At 39.7% G+C, this 19,132-nt stretch overlaps 2 protein-coding genes across 3 annotated transcripts; both read right to left on the bottom strand.

The window, feature by feature from the left end:
- Positions 1-520: 520 nt before the first annotated feature.
- On the bottom strand, positions 521-7,708 carry LOC130733834 (nibrin homolog). Of its 2 annotated transcripts, none has more exons than XM_057586110.1 (13): positions 7,546-7,708; positions 7,396-7,464; positions 6,056-6,296; positions 5,783-5,865; positions 5,140-5,270; positions 4,082-4,128; positions 3,844-3,952; positions 3,480-3,566; positions 2,917-3,088; positions 1,457-1,929; positions 1,150-1,211; positions 922-1,024; positions 521-802 (listed from the first exon to the last, which is right to left on the bottom strand). In XM_057586110.1, exons 1-13 carry the CDS (start codon positions 7,580-7,582, stop codon positions 737-739), a joined length of 1,680 nt encoding a protein of 559 aa, XP_057442093.1. In that variant the 5' UTR covers positions 7,583-7,708; the 3' UTR covers positions 521-736. The 2 variants fall into 2 exon arrangements, with proteins under 2 accessions (XP_057442093.1, XP_057442094.1); XM_057586111.1 differs by having other exon boundaries at positions 7,396-7,449; positions 7,546-7,707.
- Positions 7,709-16,127: 8,419 nt separating this feature from the next.
- LOC130733833 (probable acyl-activating enzyme 6) lies at positions 16,128-18,367 on the bottom strand. Its single transcript, XM_057586109.1, has one exon. It carries the CDS (start codon positions 18,000-18,002, stop codon positions 16,311-16,313), a length of 1,692 nt encoding a protein of 563 aa, XP_057442092.1. The 5' UTR covers positions 18,003-18,367; the 3' UTR covers positions 16,128-16,310.
- Positions 18,368-19,132: the final 765 nt, after the last annotated feature.

Below are 19,132 nucleotides of genomic sequence, written 5' to 3'. Positions count from 1 at the left end.
CCAAGTCTCATGGTTATCGACCATGAGAATACCTTCATAATAAAAGAAGAAATCCAAAGATAAGTTTTCGTTTATTTTTTTGTCGAAATAAGATAAGTACATCCTTTATTTCTCTTTCTCATGACTTGGATCCGCAGCAACCGGAGACAGCAATTATCGTGATACAAACAAATGTAAGAATTGTATATTTACGATTACTCCAAAGGGGAATCAAGTCACAATTGGTATGGAAAAGATGAAAAACCAATTAAGTTCTATGTGAATACAGTATCACATTCCTAATCTATTTCCAGGATAAGGCACAGAAGCAACATAAAGAGTACGTTAAACCACAATAGATAAATGGCGTAACTGGAAATAATGCCCCCAAGCTTTCGTTTAGTTCCTAACTCAGTAATGTAAAATATCTCCCTTCTTTCTTCTGCACAATGACAATAGATTGTAGTTTCTAGCATTTATCACATTCAAACATTTTTCAAGTTACCCTTAAAACATTATTTTGCTAACTTTCACAAACCGATTTTCAGTAACTTAAACTTGCATCAAATAAGAGCACAGCACACCCTTATGACAATAGGTTATACTTTCTGGCTTTCTGCATTAGTCACAGCAAACATTTGTCATTTTTCTAACTAAAACAATATTTTGCAACTTGGAAACACAAGATATACACTAATTTATAGTCTAGTCAATATTTTGTAAGAAATAATAATAGAATAGAAAACGTGGTTAACATTCATGAAATAAGAATGCCCTGAAGAGAACCAGCTGTGCCTCGTCCAGTTGTGCCTCGTTTCCTTGCCTGGAGAAGGACACAAGTAAAAAGTTAAGGTATATACTCAAAAAGCCAAAATGGATCTGATCTCTCTCTCTCTCTCACTTTCTCTGTCTCTCTGGGGTAGGGGAGAGTATTAGACTCACCTTCTCATTATTAAATAGGTCATCTGCCATAGCTTCTGTTTGCTTTCGCCTCTTCTCCTCTTTCACATACTCAACCATCTCATCATTCCCAGAGCCAGAATCCCTAGTAGGGTAGAAAACAAATGGTGCACAACATAACCAATCACTAGGAGGGAAGGAATGGTGAAAAGATAACCAGATTTCATTTGAAATATAACAAGCAGAAATCATATTCCATATTATCCTTACTTGTATGGATATTTTGCAAATGGAACAAGATTGTCGAAACTATTACCAGATTGAGTTTGTCCCTGCAATTTCCATTGCAAAGAAAACTGAACTAGTTAGGCATGTCTTTCATGAACTGTGACACAGGCTATATACGTTAAAACTTAATAACTGAATTTGCATGAAGCAATTTGTTTGAACCCAGAAGTTAAACAAGCCCCAACATAAATTCAATTAAATAACCACAAATATGTTTGGTTTCAGATTCAACTACAATAGAAAATAAATATTTGCATGATAAGCAAGAAATATGGTACCAAAACCGCACCTTTCTAAAGCGTTTAAAATTTGGAACGCTGCTGTTTGGTGCAGTACTTGTGTTAGTAAGTATGTTTATATCTCGAACAACTAAATCTTGGCTGTAAACAATAACTGAATATCCATTTTCATAATCATCAATCTTGTCTTTCTTTATTTTAATACCACCACTACCATCCTTGAAGCTGGTAGCATGCGTATCTGATTTGACAGAAACACCATCCAAGACTGTTTCTGCTTTTGCATGTTTTATTTCATGCAATCTGGTAGAAACATCATCCACAGATGCCTCCATTCTCTCATGTTTTCTCTTATCCAGAGTGCGGGAATCATCACCTGAATCTGATTCTTTTGTTTTTACATTATTGCCTTCACATAGGGCCTCACTGGCGTGGGCTGATGTTGCTGTTTCAACTTCTGTGTCTGAATCTGCAACAACTGTCTCATCTGTGTCATCTGTAGAGCATGATGATGAAACAAGAACTGCAATGTACATAGAACTTGTTATTGTATCACGCTAAAGCACAAAATTCATCACTAAGCATGAAATTTAAATTTATTTTCAAGCGAACAATATATTGACAAAGTATTCTAAAATTATTGAACCAATGCATCACAAATCATGCCAATCTTTCAAGTAGCTCCTTCTGTCAGCATTCTCAGTTCATAACAGAGACATGTGCCGCAGTTGAGATAACATGCCTATTTACTTGCGATAATATGCTCATTTACATCCCCACAAATTGGGGATTTTAAAAATAAAATCTCTCTACTTAGTTAGCATATTTACTCCCTTAACTACATATTTATTTTCGGTTTTTGTCATGGTTTAATCTTTTATGAGATGCAATCATATGTATATGCTCAGTCCTGAGGTGATTTTCCTCAAGCATTTCAGAAATATGTTATTTCAAAGTGCCCATATCATTACATCTACAAATGTGTTATTGTCCGTTACTTGGTTTCCGTGAGAGGAAATCTTGATTAAGAAAACACCTTGCAGAAAAGCCACACCTTAGAAGATATGAATAATAACTTCTTACATAAAGCTGATGGTTCAGAGCTGCCAATGTCAATGTTATAGGCAATTTCTTGAAAAGTTGGCAATACGATAATGCTGTCATTATGTAATTGTTTTCAGAGTCTCACACCATTTTAAATTCAGCCGGAAACAAAACATCTGAAGGACAACAGGTGCAATTTGGAAGTATTTATTGTTATTCGTTAGTTGACCAGTAAATGAGATGGCTACTTGTATGATGAAAAAACCTCCTATTATCTACTTGGACAGATACTAACAAAAGGTTAACCTGTTAAATTGGGGGGAGGGGGGGTTGAAGTAGAGTGGACAAAGGTCAAAGAAGGTTTTGCTTGCAATTCACAAAGCCATATTTTAAGCAGTAATGGGGAGAAAAAAACAAAAAGCTCTGGACAATGCAAAATTAGTACTCCGATATAGACAGTACTTACTGCATGGTGATTTCAGAACAGACAGATCTAGCTGTCCACTGAAAGCAGCACAGATAATATCCGTCTCATCCACCCTAAGCAAGGAACTTAATTTATTGAAGACATCAGACTTGCATGCTGGTCCTCCTGGGATGACACAAACCACCCGATTATCATCTCCATAATCTGAGCCCTACAAGATATAAATGAGAATTACCATACAGTAATTTCTAGTAAAAAATAATAACCACCTGCAAATATGTCTCATGTCTAATAAATCAGAAATCAGATTTTTCAAGCCAAAACTTTTAAATCTTTTGCTGTTCAATGACGACTACATTTCTGACTGCCATAAAGGGAAAGAGATCTGAAAAGAAATGAATACTATTTGAGCAGCAACATACGCTACTGCTGAATATTTTATATCAAATGTATATTTACAGCATATGGAATAGCATGTAAATAAACATTTAAGATGTTAACAGAATAAAAAATAACCGACCAACTTATTCACTTTAATAGTCCAGTATCTATCTTTTAATATACAGAATGCACAAATAGAATGAAAGAAATGGAATTCATACTTGAGTATTTGAACAAAAATCTTCAAGAGAAATAACTTTAGCACCAGCCACTTGCAATAAAGACTTTAGCTGATCCCCAAATTTGTACTGTAAACAGGGAAAATAATATGATTAATATATTGTGTCTGGATGAGCTGTGCTCCAAAAATATCAAGATGTTATCATCTTATAGCTTCATAAACCCTGTCAATTTACATAATTACATGAGAACACTCGAACCAAATTGCCTAGAATAAAGTACAGAAATTGTACCAGTATATGCTTTGAATTGAAAAAGGAAATCTGATAAACATAAATATCAGCTAGTAATAGTAATACTTAAGTTGAGTTTTAGAGTGAGTATAGAAGACCAGAAAACAAATACCAAATGCACAGATCCCAACACAAAAGTATATCCTTTCAAGCAGTTTTCACGGCTTTTGGGGTCAGCAACATTGATAGATGCTCCTTCCACTGACACTGTTGGAAAATATCTGTTTGAGCAGGAAGAGATAGAAAAGAGAAAGAAGACAGAGAAAGCTTCTTTAGTTAGCCTAACTGGTGTCTGGCTCATGGAATATAAAGCTAGCTCAACCAAATTTCAAAGTTGAAGTAGTACTTACGTGTGACAGCTAGGAATTTCAGTGCTAATGTTTTTCTCTGCAAAAACCTATACAGGGAACAAACAGTCACAACTTAAACAACATGAGCAGAAAAACTCTCTACTTGTCCTAGACAAAATCCTGCATTTAACCCTCATACTTTGAGACTAAAAATTAGATAATATGATTATGTTTGATGAGTTGTTATGATAAATGACCTCTATCACTTTTTAATCTTAAGCAACATTCAGCATTATGTTAAGATTTGAGAATTTGCAGAGATAATTTTATGGATAGCGATTCAGGATCAAACCAGAACTAGAGTAAAGCAACACAATACGCAGGCATAAGCCCTAATAGAGAGTTCTCACCTCTCAAACAAACAAGAAAGCTACCCACCAAAAGAATAACTGCCACGTCATACATATAGAAATAGAACACACAAAACTTCCCTCCTAGTTTCTTCTAACATAGACTTTATAAGGTCTTGGGCTTTCGTCCTCCACATACTCAGACCAATCATGTTGGACTGCCTATCACATCATCTTTAATGAGTCGGAACTGAGAATACAAATTATAGCATAAAACTCAGGATCTACACTGCTCACGAACACAAAATAACTAGTGAATGTGTAATATGTCATAAACTCAAAGTGCAAGACTTCTTATCTTTAAAATAGGTGAGATCATGTGATTATTATGTCATGTACATGGTCCACAAGCTACACAAGAAGTTGTGATTATGCTTGTAACTCGGAGATTCTGAATTGATGCTTAGCATATTATTCGCACAATCTAGTAGGAAGATAACAAAGATCTAAATATATTATAGTGCAAATAAACTGTAAGAAATGTATTCAGTTCTATATCCATTCAAAGCTATGTCAGTCTTAAAACATTTTATTTCAGAAGCATAAAATAATAAAACATCAACCACAAGATATGAAACATGTAAGCTACTAATTTTCTTGTCATCAAACTACGAATACAAGTCTCAGCAATCACTTGATTGTAACAAACTAATAACTAGTAAAAGTTGAAACCAAAATAATCACACAGAACATTAAATGCTTCTATACCTCAAGCCAAGTTTTGAGAACGCAAGATTTTTTTGCGACAACAGCATCAACAAGGTCCTTCTTCAGAGGCATGAGTTGATCTACCAGCACATATGTGCAATCTTCACCTAAGGTATGAGTAATACTAGCACCTAAATTGAAAGAATAAATTGGTCACTACTCACATGAAGACAACAGTCTCATGCTTCAAGCAAAATAATGTTTCTTGTTTAAAGAGAAAAGGACAATAAAGGAATACTAAATTACAAATGTATCCAATTTCAGAGGACTAGGATTTTTCTGAATAAATTGAGTCTAAAATTGCCCATGTAGAAATATAAGCAGAGTAGCCTAGGATTTCTCTAAACATGTCATAATTTTGATTTACATATAAAAAGACTAATTACCAAGTCTTATCAAAGATGGAAATTCCAATTACTTACTAACCTACTTATTAGTTACTAGCTATGGTTATTAACTTATTATTAACATTTGATGAAAGTTGAAAGTTGAAACTACAAGACTTTAAGCATTGGATATTATCAAACTGCACCACTAGTACCACTAACATGCAATAAGTAACTACATCTGTTAAACCAACTTGACAACATGTGGTCATGAATTATAAGAATCGAAGAACCATCACAGGTTTTCTCCCACTGACCAATTGATGAAATTTTCTCTTTAAGAGATCGATCCACTTTATTCGATGAGCATATGAAAATATTGAGGGGGACATGGCAAAACCTGTCAAGATTAAATTCAGGTGTTACAGAGCACATGATTGAAAGATAAACAAATATCATGAGACTGCATCTACCTATATAAATCTAGACTAGAAACAAACTACAACATTATCTAAAAGTTAAATGTGTGTGGCACACAAAAGAAGGAACAGAAAACAACATTGAAAGGAAGAAAAAGGTAGTTGACATACTTGTAGGTGGCACTGCCAGTGCCAAAAGAAACAAGGTCACCATCCTGTAATTCTGTTTCTTTATTTGGTAGCTCATGAACTTTTTTCTTGAGCCCATCGCTCTTGGTAATAAACGTACCATACTTGGAGCAATCTCTAATTTGTACACAGGCTGAAAGATTAGACATGTTCATTGCATTAACAACTATTTCTGCATGAACTCGAGAAACTCCTTTATCTTTAGTGACGATCACATCACAACCTGTAAGTAGATAATAAAAAGTTCTCATAAAATATTATCATGATATCCAGAAACCCAATAATCAGTAATGAACTAATGAATGATTATATGGGGAAAAAAAAACTTTGAAAGCATTTCCCTTAGCTTCGTAGGGACAAACCAATACAGGACATGTTTGCACATTTCAAAACTTGAATAAGGGAATCACTAGATCATGAGGAAAATAATAGCCTAAATATGAATGTATCAGATTGCTGCTACCATTAATGTCACCAACAAGAACAGAACAAAACACTTTGAGATTTTAATCTAATAGTTTAAGTTTTGCTTTGGCACCCCCAAGAATAGACATCTGAAAGAAACATCTATATCAGTTAATTAGCATGAACCTCACCAATCTTTTAATTAATGATTCTGCTATTGTTCCTCAATCGGGACAATGACAGACATGGCTGCCATGGATTTGGCTCCTCTAAGCGAGAAAGTCACTTTAGAAAGTAAAGTAAGCAATTATAACCGTTGTTTTCGAAACCAACCGTTAAGATTGTGATCATATACTGAACATGTATAAAAAACTATGAAGTTCTTTAAATCTCAACCATCGATTTCTCAAACAATGGTTTTAATGACTTACTTTTCCCTCTAATGATGATTCCCTCACTTTAGAGTAGTTAAATCCAGCTGTAATTTCTGGTACAAAGTTCTGGAGATATAAATATGGTGTTGTCTCGACTTAACATTCAAGCTTTTGAGTTGAATTGGCTTTGATCCGTTAAACCAGTCTCTTTAATCAAGTCGTCAGGAATTCAACCTTTACCACTCTCATTCTAAACAAATTGTTAATTGAGCACAAGTTTTGGGTGTTCCTCTACATTGTCCAAGCATCATATAATGCACTAGAGGGATGTAAAAATCACTCATGGACCCAAACTTAACAGTTACCCTTATGCTGAATCAATCTTAGACAGAAAGCATTAATACCCAAAAAGCACTTATCTTAGAAAATGATTTTAGCTGCTACTACTAGTGTCTAGAGACAATGACTTTAATCATCAAACAGCTTATACAGAGTGGCCAAAAATAATTACTTACAGGAAACCATAGGTTAAATTTACAGTACCTTTTCGACCAACTTTGTAAACCCCAGTTTTGAAAATGTAGTACTTATCTTCACCTGTCACATAAATTTCTACAAATCAAGATTCTTGCCGCGAAAATCAAACACAGTTACAGTGACAGAGCTATAATCTAATTCTGATTGAACACGTACCTGAAAGAGGATCGATAGGGAAGAGTCCCCACACCATGATTCTTCTTCTTGGTAAACTCTACACTGGTGAGAAAGGGGCAAGACTGAGAATTTTAGGGTGCAATGGAAACTGTTTGGGCGCTGAATGAAACGGCAGAGGGTCAATCAAATTTCAGGATTAAACGACATGGTTTTATATTCATTAGAATTATGCAACCACATTTATCCCTTCCTTTTAACTTACAAAATAAAAGTAAAAAATTACATTGGGGCTGATCATTAGGTTTTAAATTTTTAAATACTTAAAGGAATAAAAAAATGACGCCTTTAGAGAGAGAATCTCTCCCTTCTCTCTAGAAACCCTTTCTCCGCTCCTTGCCTCTGTTACACAGATTCCTCTTCGCCGGGCTTCCATGACAACGAAGCTTCACCACGGCGGGGACCCTCGGAAAGCTCCATGTGAAGAGACGGACCAATCAGATCGCATCAACAAGAAGGTGAAAACGGCTGCAAGCGAAGTCTTCAATGATTCAGAAATGGGTCAGATTGAAAACGAAAACAACAATTTGAATGAACAGATGAGTGCTCCAAAGATGTCCTACAAGGATAAGGTGGTTGCTGGGGAGTTTGCCTCTTCCTTCTCACCCAAAGAGATTATTGACCTGGTTAGAGAGGAACTTGCAGTGGGTGAACTTGAGCCAGAGAAATTTGGGGAAGAAAGGAGGCCTTTCAACCCTAACCCAGTTGTTCCAGTTTCACTTGAAGAATATGAAGAGTGGTACCGTCCCTGGAAATTTACACTGGTGGTGAAACTCCTGGGAAAGAAAATTGGGTTCAAGTGGATGAATCAACGTCTTCACCGTATCTGGGCCAAAGAGGGTGATGTGAAGGTGATTGACTTAGCTGATGACTATTACCTGGTTCGCTTTGCCTCTGAAAACGACTACCGGTTTGCCCTGTTCGAAGGCCCATGGATGATAGCAGATCATTACCTGTTGGTTCAAAGATGGAGGCCAATGTTCAAAGCGGATGATGATGCGGCAAGGAAGATTGCAGTGTGGATTAGGCTGCCCAAACTCCCTGTAGAGCTATGCAATACCCCATTTCTGTGGCGTCTTGGCTCTATGATAGGGACAATGCTCAAGATAGACACTCATACTTCCATCAATACTAGAGGTAAGTTTGCTCGCATTTGTGTTGAAATAGACTTAAACCAACAGCTACACCCTACTATCACAGCACTTGGGGAAGAACACAGGTTGGAATATGAAGGTCTCCATGCTATATGCTTCAGATGTGGTCGGTATGGCCATAAGAGCGACTCCTGCCCTGAGGTGATAATCCCAGTTGTTCCCCCTCCCAGGTCAGATGACCCAAATCCAATGGCTCAGGAAGATAACCAGATTAATAATACTACAACTGAGGCCCATAAAAGTAATGAAGCAGAGATCCCAAAGGGCTTTGGCCCTTGGATGATGGTCAAAAAACCGCCTAAGAGGAAACCCCTGAAGCCTCTGAACCATAACAATAATCAGCAAGGCAGTGGGTCTCGTTTTACTGCACTAGACTCAATTAAGGAAAAGCAGAAGCTTCCAGCTACACCAACAAATCTAGGACAGGAGAATCATCTGCAAGGACCCAACAAACCTCCTATAGGTAATGTGAGAAAGCTTCAGAAATCTGCTAACAGAACGTCCTCATCTCAGGGCAAGGTCCAAGGTGATAAGGAGAAGGTCCAATCCCAGGTGGAGCAGCATAAAAGTAAGGAGTTGAAAACCAACAAGAATGTCGTGGGTGATGGACTTGGCCTTACAAAGGAAGAATCTGAAATAATGGAAGTGGTGAAGCAGTACCAACTTAAACTGTGGGATGACTTCAAAGCAGGAAGGGTGAATGACGATGGTCTCCAAGGTTGTTCTTATGTTCCTTCAAAAGAGGAACTAAATCTTATCAAATCCCTACTCCAGAAGAAAGGCATTGGAGGTGCTGCTGACTTTATGGAGTGCAATGAGGGGGAAAACCCGACTAACTTGGATACAGCAGATTCAGAGGATGCTCTGATGGGGGATGAATCTCCAACTATCCCACCTTAGTTTAAGGTTTATTGCCTGTCCTCTCCTTTCTCCTTTAGGTTTCTTATGAATTGCCTATTCTGGAATTGCAGGGGGGCTGGTAAAAGGAATTTTGCCAGTCTAATTAAAGATTGTACAAGGATTTACCAACTGGGTTTTTTGGCTATCTTGGAGCCTAGGATCAGTGGCGTTAAAGCTGATAAAGTCCTCTTTAATCTGGGCTTTGACAGCGTTGTCAAAACTGATGCTGTGGGATTTTCGGGAGGCATTTGGTGCTGCTGGAAGCATTCCAGCTTCTCTATTCAAGTGGTGGCTGTGAACCAGCAGTGTATCCATCTTCATGTTAATCCAAACATACAAGGTGGGTGGTTTCTCTCTGTTGTCTATGCTCACCCCCAGGAGCGCATAAGAGCTGCGTTATGGGATGATCTCTCGTCTTTTAGCCACCAAATCTCAGGACCTTGGTTTGTAGCGGGAGATTTTAATTCCATTCTTTTTGAGGCGGAAAAAGTGGGAGGAGCCCCTTTCAATCGTTGTGCTGCCACTAAATTCCAGGTTTGTCTAAATACCTCCCTCTTAGAAGACCTTGGTGCAAAAGGGGTACCCTTCACTTGGCAAAGAGGGGACCTTTTTGAGAGACTTGATAGAGCTGTTGCTAATGATCAATGGAGGACTCTCTTTCCCTCTGCCTCAATTACGAATCTCCCTCTTCCTTTCTCTGACCACTGTGCCCTTTGGTTAAGACTAAATGTAGAAGGGAGAAGTGTTAAACCTTTTAAATTCATTGCGGCCTGGCTGAACCACCCAGATTTCCAGGAGCTGGTCAAACAACAATGGAGAGTTTCAAACAATTGGCAGGGAAACATCTCTAGCTGTACAGAAAGGTTGATAGAATGGAACAAACTGGTTTTTGGAGATATTTTCAGAACTAAAAAGAGACTCTTGGCAAGGATAGATGGTATTCAGAGGAAGCTTTCCCAAAGCTACAATCCTCATCTGCTAAAGTTAAGAATGAAGCTTTGGTCAGACTACAAAGAAATCCTGACAAGAGAAGAGTTATATTGGGCTCAACAAGCCAAAACTAACTGGTTGAAATTGGGAGATAGAAATACAAAATTCTACCACCAAAGCACAATAGCCAGGCAGCAAAGAAACAAAATTGAAGCTCTGCTTAATGAGGAAGGGGTTTGGATCTATGATAGCAGGAATCTCAAAGGACTGCTGATAGATTACTTCAAATCTCTTTTCTCTATTGACCAAATCTCTTTGAACAGCCTCCAGTGTACTTCTTCTTTCCCTAAGCTTACCACTCAGGAGAGTAAGGATATGGCTAGGTTGGTGACTCAGGATGAGGTAAAGGAAGCTCTCTTTAGCATTGGCAACCTGAAATCCCCGGGTCCAGATGGATTTCATGCTGTATTTTTCAAACAGAACTGGGAAACCATTGGTGACTCTCTTCTCAGCTTTGTCAGAAATATTTTCTCCAACCCCGAGCATATACAGTATGTCAACCAAACTGTTGTTGCTCTGATCCCTAAAGTTCAAATCCCAGAAAGATTTTCCCAATTTAGACCAATTTCTCTATGTAATACTAGCTACAAGGTGGTGACCAAAATTTTGGCTAACAGAATCAGAGGTGCCCTTCCAAATCTTATTTCTCTAAATCAAGCTAGCTTCATTCAAGGTCGTAGTACAATGGATAATATTCTGAGCTTCCAGGAGATGATCCATTCTCTAAGGTCTCTCAAAGGCAAGCAAGGTTTCATGGCAATTAAACTGGACTTAGAAAAAGCCTATGACAGATTGCAATGGCCCTTCATTGTTGATACATTGAGGTTCTTCGGGTTTGATGAACAGTTTATTAACATTGTCTACAACTGTGTAGCCACATCTTCTATGGCAATTGCTTGGCAAGGAGACTACACTGATTATTTCAATCCTCAAAGGGGCATTAGGCAAGGGGACCCAATCTCCCCTTATCTCTTCGTCCTCTGCATTGAACGCCTCTCTCACATCATCAAGGATGCATGTGAGAATGGAAGTTGGAAGCCCTTCCGAGTGGGGAGATCTGGACCCTCAATATCTCATCTCCTTTTTGCTGACGATATGATCTTGATGGCTGAGGCTTCAATTGAACAAGCTACTCTTATTCATAATATTCTCAGGAAGTTCTGTGATGCTTCGGGGCAGCGGGTTAACTTAGCTAAATCGAGAGTTTTCTTCTCCAAAAACACCAATGAAACTCTTGCTGGTCAGCTTGCTTCTAACCTGGGTATTCAACAGACTTATAACTTGGGAATGTACCTAGGAGTTCCTCTCCTTCACTCCCGCATGACTAAGGACAATTTCTCATTCCTCATTGATAAAGTTAAGAAGAAGCTGTCAGGATGGAAAGCTAAATCTCTCTCTTTTGCAGGTAGAGTCTCTCTCACCCAATCCTGTTTGCTTAGTCTCCCTTCTTATGTTATGCAAACAACCCCTATCCCATTGGGTGTTTGTAAGGAGATATAGAGGTTATGTAGGGACTTTATCTGGGGCTCAACTGTTGAGAAGAGGAAATGCCATTTGATTAGTTGGGAAACTATTTGCTCTCCTAAAAAGCATGGTGGGTTAGGATTCAGAGACCTTCACTCGATCAATAAAGCCTACATGACCAAAATGGCTTGGACTCTAAAGAAAGGGGAGGAAAGTCTGTGGGTTAGAATTTTCAAAGCTAAATATAAGTTCAACCCTGAGTTGGGTTTGCTTCCTAAACCAAAAGTCACTAATTCCCCTACGTGGAAAGGGATTTGTAATGCTTGGGCCCTAGCAGATTTGGGTTCTCAGTGGTCCATTCGTAATGGTCAAACTGCCCTTTTTGGGAAGGACAATTGGATTCCCTCCGTTGATAACCTTACAGATCTGATCCCTAATGACGCTCCGAATTGGTTTAGAATGGCTCCAGTTAGCTTCTATGCGGAAAATGGTCAATGGAAAAGGGAGGTGCTGAACTCATTGCTTTCCCCTGATATGGTAGATAAAGTCTGCTCAATTAGCCCTCCTGACATGGCGAAAGGAAAGGATAGTCTTCTATGGAGACTCAATCCTGATGGAAAATTCAGCATTAATTCTGTTTATACCTTGCTGTATGATGCAGAGAGCCAGACCACTCATTCTCCTTTTGATGTAATCTGGAAGGTAAAAGCCCCCCCTAGAATCCAGAATTTCCTTTGGAAGATGGCTCACAACAGAATCCTCACTAATAAGGAACGACAAAATAGGAACATGACATCAAATGCTCTTTGTCCTCGGTGTATGAATGCAGAGGAAACCATTATCCATGCGATCCGAGATTGCCCTCATATCCAACAAGTTTGGAATTCTTTCCTTCTACCTAGAGAGTGGAGCAGATTCTACAGCCAGGGTATTTCAGATTGGCTCGATTTTAATCTGCGTAGAAATTTTGTGCACCGTGGCAGATCTAGTTGGTCCCTGCTTTTTGGTATTATTGCTTGGCAAATTTGGAAGGACAGGTGTGACTTGGTTTTCAACAACCATATTACCCTGCCCTGTAATTTGATTATTATTATCTATAGTTTGGCTGATGAAATTACAAGGAACCTAGCTAAACCAGATACCGTTGCTAACCTTCACTGTCTAGAGCAAGCTATCCACTGGACCAAACCAGCTCAGGGGGTTTGGAAGCTCAACACGGATGGCTCGGTGCGGGACAGAACTGGGCAAGCTGCGTGTGGAGGTCTTATTAGAGATTGGGAAGGTAAAATCGTCTCAGGCTTCTCTAGTAATTTGACCTTGTGTAACCCCCTTTGTGCAGAACTCTCTCAGATTGGCAAATGATCTGAGTCTGAAACATCTAATAGTGGAACTGGATTGTAGTGAAGCTTTCAAATTAATCACCATTTGCTGTGATATTAATCATCCATGTGCAGATCTGGTTAAAGACATATCAGACCTGGCTACTGAAATTGGAAGTGTGTCTTTCTGTGATATCTACAAAGAAGCTAACAAGTGTGCAGATTTCCTAGCTGGTTATGGTCATGGGAAGCTTGATTGCTGTTTTGGTGCTGATCAAATTCCCCCTCCCCTCATGCACTATCTGCTGAATGATGCCTCTGGGGTTTCTTCCCCAAGAGTAGTGTAGTCTTTGTTTTTTCTGGGCTTTAAGCCCTCCAAATTATCAAAAAAAAAAAAAAATTTTAAATACTTGGATTTTGTAATTCTCAGTCAAATTTTATTTTGGTTCATAACATTTTCTTTTCTTGTTTTGGTCTCTACTCTTACAAAGAATTTTGATTTTACACATGAAATTCTAAGTTCATTCTATAGACACTAATGACAAACGTTACTTTATTTTGACCTAGTGTTGACTAGAGCTCGCGTTTATTTCAAAACTCAAATCGTATGGTCTAAGTGTTGTGTTGCTATTGACCGACGCTAAAAAAAAAAATTAGTACCAGCTTCGTTGATGTTGAATTCGTTGACACTAAATTTGAATGAATGTGAGTTGTTTCCAACTTTACGACCATATTCTTTCAGAACCCTAAACCCCTCCTCTTCTAAGACCCAAAATCTCATTCTTCTAACCCTCTCGCGTGGCCGCTGAATTGTGGCTTCCTGCCCACCATAAGCATCTCTTTATTTGACATTTGACATCTGACATCTAACGACCCTCACCATCCCAGTGAGACTCAACGTCCTTCGCAATGTGTTCCCTCTTTGCCATATGTCGACCCTCGTTTGGAACCCATCAGTCCACCACCACCCAGCCTAATGATGTTGTGACATCTCGTTTGTGGCATCCTTCCCTTGCTTCTTAACTAACTGGGTTGAGTTCATGCTTCCATTGGCTTTTCGTGATGGACACTAATAATATTATTATTTTCTTGGTAACAAAGATGGTAGAATGAAGAAAGGGCACCTCCGAACCATTGAGGGATTTCCCCGATGAGAGTTGATCACTGATTGAGATTTTACTGAATGCGACAGATTTAATTCCTCAACTTAATTATGAAGATGTAAGAGTAGAACCCGAAACTTGTGGTCGATTGTGTCGATCCAACCAATATTATTTTGATATGATGATATCATATGCGATGTATAGGTGCTTACTCCGGTGCCCAAAAATTCAGATGAGTGTACGGTACAAGAGTGACATGGACCAATAATATTAGTACATTTAATATGATATAGATAAGTGAGTGGTGACTAGATATTATTTTCTAATTTATCCTTATTCATTCAATATTTGCTTAATAACCCACTTTTATATCAATATTCAATGGTTCTTCATCTTCATGCTTTTAATCTTATGTTCTCTTCATCTCAATAAAAAAAATCTTATGTTCTTCATTTTCTTCAAAGACTCCTTTCCAGAATTCAATCTCACTCCAACTTCTGTCTTCTTCTTTCTCTATCTCATCTTTTTTTTTTGGATAAGCCACAATATATATAAAACTAGGCAAAGGGATGCCACCCATCAAGAACAAATACACGGTACCAGTAAAAAAAAGAAGAAAACAAGAGGGAGAGAAAGACACAGAGAACTAGAGAACTAGATACATGAAACAGAGAAAAAATAGAGGAACAAGGGAAATGGGCATAACGTGAAAGAGTAACAGCCAAGGTAGGATAAAAAAACCCAAGGAGACCACCGATTGATCACAAAGGCACTGCCCACGTCTGTCAAACTCACCCACATCCACACAACCAACATATCCACACCAAGTCAAACTGCAGGACACGGTGAGCACGGACAGATGAACTGAGAGGAGTGTGAAATCTGCCATGGATCTTCTGTTGTTTTACCCCAATTTGGGCTAATTAGAGTTTCTCCTTCCTCTCTGTTCAACATCCCCTTCCATCTTTCCCCTTCTGGAACTTAGGTTTGCTAATTGCTATTCACAATTCCGCATCGAGCGATCTTCAACGCCCAGATGATGAACAAACCCTAACCGAAGATAATGAAATTAAACACCTTCTACGCAGCCCCCAATCGACGAAATTGTTGCTATGGCGTTGATTATCGACAAAACCCCCAACTTATTGATCACAATTCGTATTGATGCACCTATATGAGCCAACTGAAGAACCCTAAACCCGAAGAAGGGGAATGAACAGATGTGGAAGAAGGTGAAAAAATTATCTGAAAAAATCAACTTGGTGTCCACATTTTTTTCATCTTGTAGAAGGACTCAATTCGTAACACACAAAGTTCTAGGGTTAGTTTATAATTACAATAAATCTACTGGACTGATTCGGAGTTTCAGGAAGTCCACAATTTAATTTACCAATAAATCCAAGTGTAATTTTCCTGCTTATCAAAAAAAAAAAAGTATAATTATCCTATTGGTACATGCCACTCCTGTATTTTACCCATAATTTTTTTGCTTGTACAGTAAATGCCCGATGTATATATTGACTTCATATTTATGTTTACAGACGAATATAGTTCATGACATACTGATTTTGGTTCATGATTCTACTCACTTGTGGTCTTTTATGAAATTAACTATCCTGATTACAAAAAAAAAATCAACTGGAAATTTCATGTTTCATATATTATTCATGAATCATACCAACTCGTATAAGTTCAATCACTAACACAAAATAATGAAAATATTAACCATGCAATAACTGAAAATAGTGCCTATAACAAAAGTGATCAATCTTTATCCAACCAGCATGAATCTTAGTCTTATAAGTCGTCGCATCACATTACATGCGACTAGGTATAGATGGTGCAGACAGGGACCCCATAGCTTGTGCATCACTTCTAAGCACATGCTTCTCAACTTTCCCCGTCGCAGTCTTCGGCAGCTCCTCCCTAAACACCACCGTCTTTGGCACCATAAAGTGCGGAAGCCTCTCCCTACAAAACTCCATCACCTCCTTCTCCGTCACCTTAGACAACCCTCCCTCTTTCAAGCTCACAAACGCACACGGCGTCTCCCCCCAAAACTCATCCGGCCGCGCCACCACCGCCGCCTCATTCACCGCCGGGTGCATGTACAACACCGCCTCCACCTCCACGCTGCTCAGATTCTCTCCGCCGCTAATAATCACGTCCTTGGACCTGTCCTTAATCTCCAAATAACCATCCTCATGCATAACTCCCACATCGCCTGTGTATAACCACCCATCACCCTTCACGCACTTGCGCGTGGCCTCCACGTCCTTCAAGTACCCCAGCATCACACACGCGCCGCGGTAAACTACCTCACCCACGCTCACCCCGTCGCGCCTCACGCGCTTCCCTGTGCTCGTGTCCACCACGTCCACCTCCGTCATCCCCAACGTCCTCACCCCTTGCCTCGCCTTCAGCCTCGCCCGCTCCGTCGCGGGCAACCGGTCCCACTCCCTCCTCCACGCGCACGTCGCAACTACCCCGCCGGCCTCCGTCATGCCGTACACGTGCGTCACCTCAAACCCCATCTCCTCCGCTCGTAACAAAATTGGCGCGGGAGGCGGCGATCCGCCGGTTAACACGTGTACCGGTTTCTTAAGTTTCTCTCCTCTTTTGTAGCTTGACAGCATATTGAGCACCACCGGCGCGGCGCACATGTGCGTCACACCGTGATGCTCAATCAAATGAAAAATTGTCGGCGCGTCAATCCTACGCGTGCAGACATTGGTACCTCCCACGGCTGCGATCCCCCATGGGTAGCACCACCCATTACCGTGGAACATCGCGAGGGTCCATAAATAAACCGGGTTCTTCGGCACGGACCAATGAATGAGTGAATCAAGGGATGTGATGAAAATTGATCTGTGGCTATGAACAACGCCTTTTGGAGACGACGTCGTTCCGGAGGTGTAGTTCAACACAATTGGGTCCCACTCAGAATTGGGTCGGACCCATTTAAACTCCGGGTTACCTAACGAGACTAGTGTCTCGTAGGTGTCGAGTGTCTTGTAGGTGTCGAGTGTTGGTTGGGGTTTGGTTTGGTGTGACGCGAGTGTATCATCGTTGATGAGGACAAGTTTGGGTTTGGGGGTGTTTGGAGGGAAGGAAGAGAGGGCGTTGAGGGTGAGGGGGAGGTAGAGGATGTCGACGAAGAGGAGCCTTGATTCACTATGGCGGAGGAGTGTGGAGAGGGTGTGGTGGTCAAGGCGGAGGTTGAGGTTGTTGAGGGTGGCACCGGACATGGGAACGGCGAACTGGAGCTCGTACATGGCAGGGGTGTTGGGGGAAAGCACGGAGACGACATGGCGTTTGCCAATGCCGAGGGAGGAGATGGAGGAAGCAAGCTGGAGACATCGGCGGTGGGTTTGGGACCAGGTGAAGGTGGTGGTGCGGTTGTAGATGATGGAAGTGCAGTCGCCGTAGACGATAGCTGCTCTCTCTAAAAAAGTGAGTGGGGTGAGGGGTGGTGAGTTTGCTGTGTTTGGGTGAGATAGCTTGTCCATCGAAAATGGAAAGAGGCTAAGTTTGTGTAATGCAGTGCAGTGCAGTGATGAAGGTGGTGTGGTTCTTAAATACTAAGAAGGAATGAAGGGAAGAAGTGTGTACGCTTGTACAGATGTACTGGTTCAGGCAGAGTTAGGAGGGGTATATTATGTTAAACCTTGAGGTTTAAATTTAATTCGGCATGTACTGTCAAATTTGAGAGGGGAAGAAGATAGAAGATATGCAGCTTTTGGCATGGTAATAAATTGTGATGTCAGGGATTGGCGAACCATCTTTTATTGAAGTTCAGAGAGAGTAGTTATTCACATTCAGTTATTCATTCAATGTGATTTTGTTTTTTCACCATCCAATCCAAGTACACTTTCACCTCATACATGTTCAAACTTTTTTTGTGTGTAAAGTTCGGCAAGAGTCATTTTACCTCCTATCATAGGTTATTAACAGGTAACTTCATTTAATGTTAAAAAAGTAATTTGTTTTAATGTTTGCCCACATATTATCTAAATACTACAATGCCTCTAAACTACTACTTTAAGTGATTCAATTATGCATATATGGCAATATCTTATTGTAAATTCATTTATGGTGATTACACCTTTCTTCCTCCACCACTCTACCTCCCTTCAACTCGTGGTCCTCCACCACAAACATCACCACCACATTCTAAGGAGAGGCACTACATAATGTTGTTGTGGATAATATATAGGCGGGTCGCAGGAGTAAAGATAGTGAAGCCCCCTAACGGCGTTGGCGAATTGGGAATAAAAAGGCAAGGTGTGATTGAAAGAGAAGATATGGTGGAGTGTGTATGTGGTAGATCAGTTATCCTCCATTGTGGCGGCGGCTAGCGGAAGTTATAGGTGGCTGGTCATGGATTTCACCGGCAAAAATGATGGTTGGATGATGGTATGCTAGTTGTGAGGGTGGGGTAAGGAAGAAGATGAAGTGGGGAAGAAGAGGGGCCCTAATGGAAGTTAGGAAACTCTATGATCAACTTTGAATTACTTGAAATATCTCTTGGCCTATAATAATTAAAATTTAGGGTAAATCCGTAAATGTGAACTAAAAGTGTAATTTGATAAATTTTTATTAAAGAAAAGGATTTAACTTGAAGGAAATCTATTATAGG

This window comes from Lotus japonicus, chromosome 1 (genome assembly GCF_012489685.1).
Source record: "Lotus japonicus ecotype B-129 chromosome 1, LjGifu_v1.2".
Lineage (NCBI taxonomy): Eukaryota > Viridiplantae > Streptophyta > Magnoliopsida > Fabales > Fabaceae > Lotus > Lotus japonicus.
Note: the sequence above shows the minus strand (reverse complement) of the source record. Positions and strands in the feature narration are given on the sequence as shown.

Excerpts from the sequence above, each read along its gene's own strand:
- LOC130733834 (XM_057586110.1), bottom strand. The coding sequence starts at position 7,582 with ATGGTGTGGGGACTCTTCCCTATCGATCCTCTTTCAG. Across the intron at positions 3,089-3,479 it reads ATTTTTGTTCAAATACTCAA|GGCTCAGATTATGGAGATGA; the intron begins GTATGAATTCCA and ends TATATCTTGTAG. Across the intron at positions 803-921 it reads ACCTATTTAATAATGAGAAG|GCAAGGAAACGAGGCACAAC; the intron begins GTGAGTCTAATA and ends GTCCTTCTCCAG.
- LOC130733833 (XM_057586109.1), bottom strand. The coding sequence starts at position 18,002 with ATGGACAAGCTATCTCACCCAAACACAGCAAACTCACCACCCCTCACC.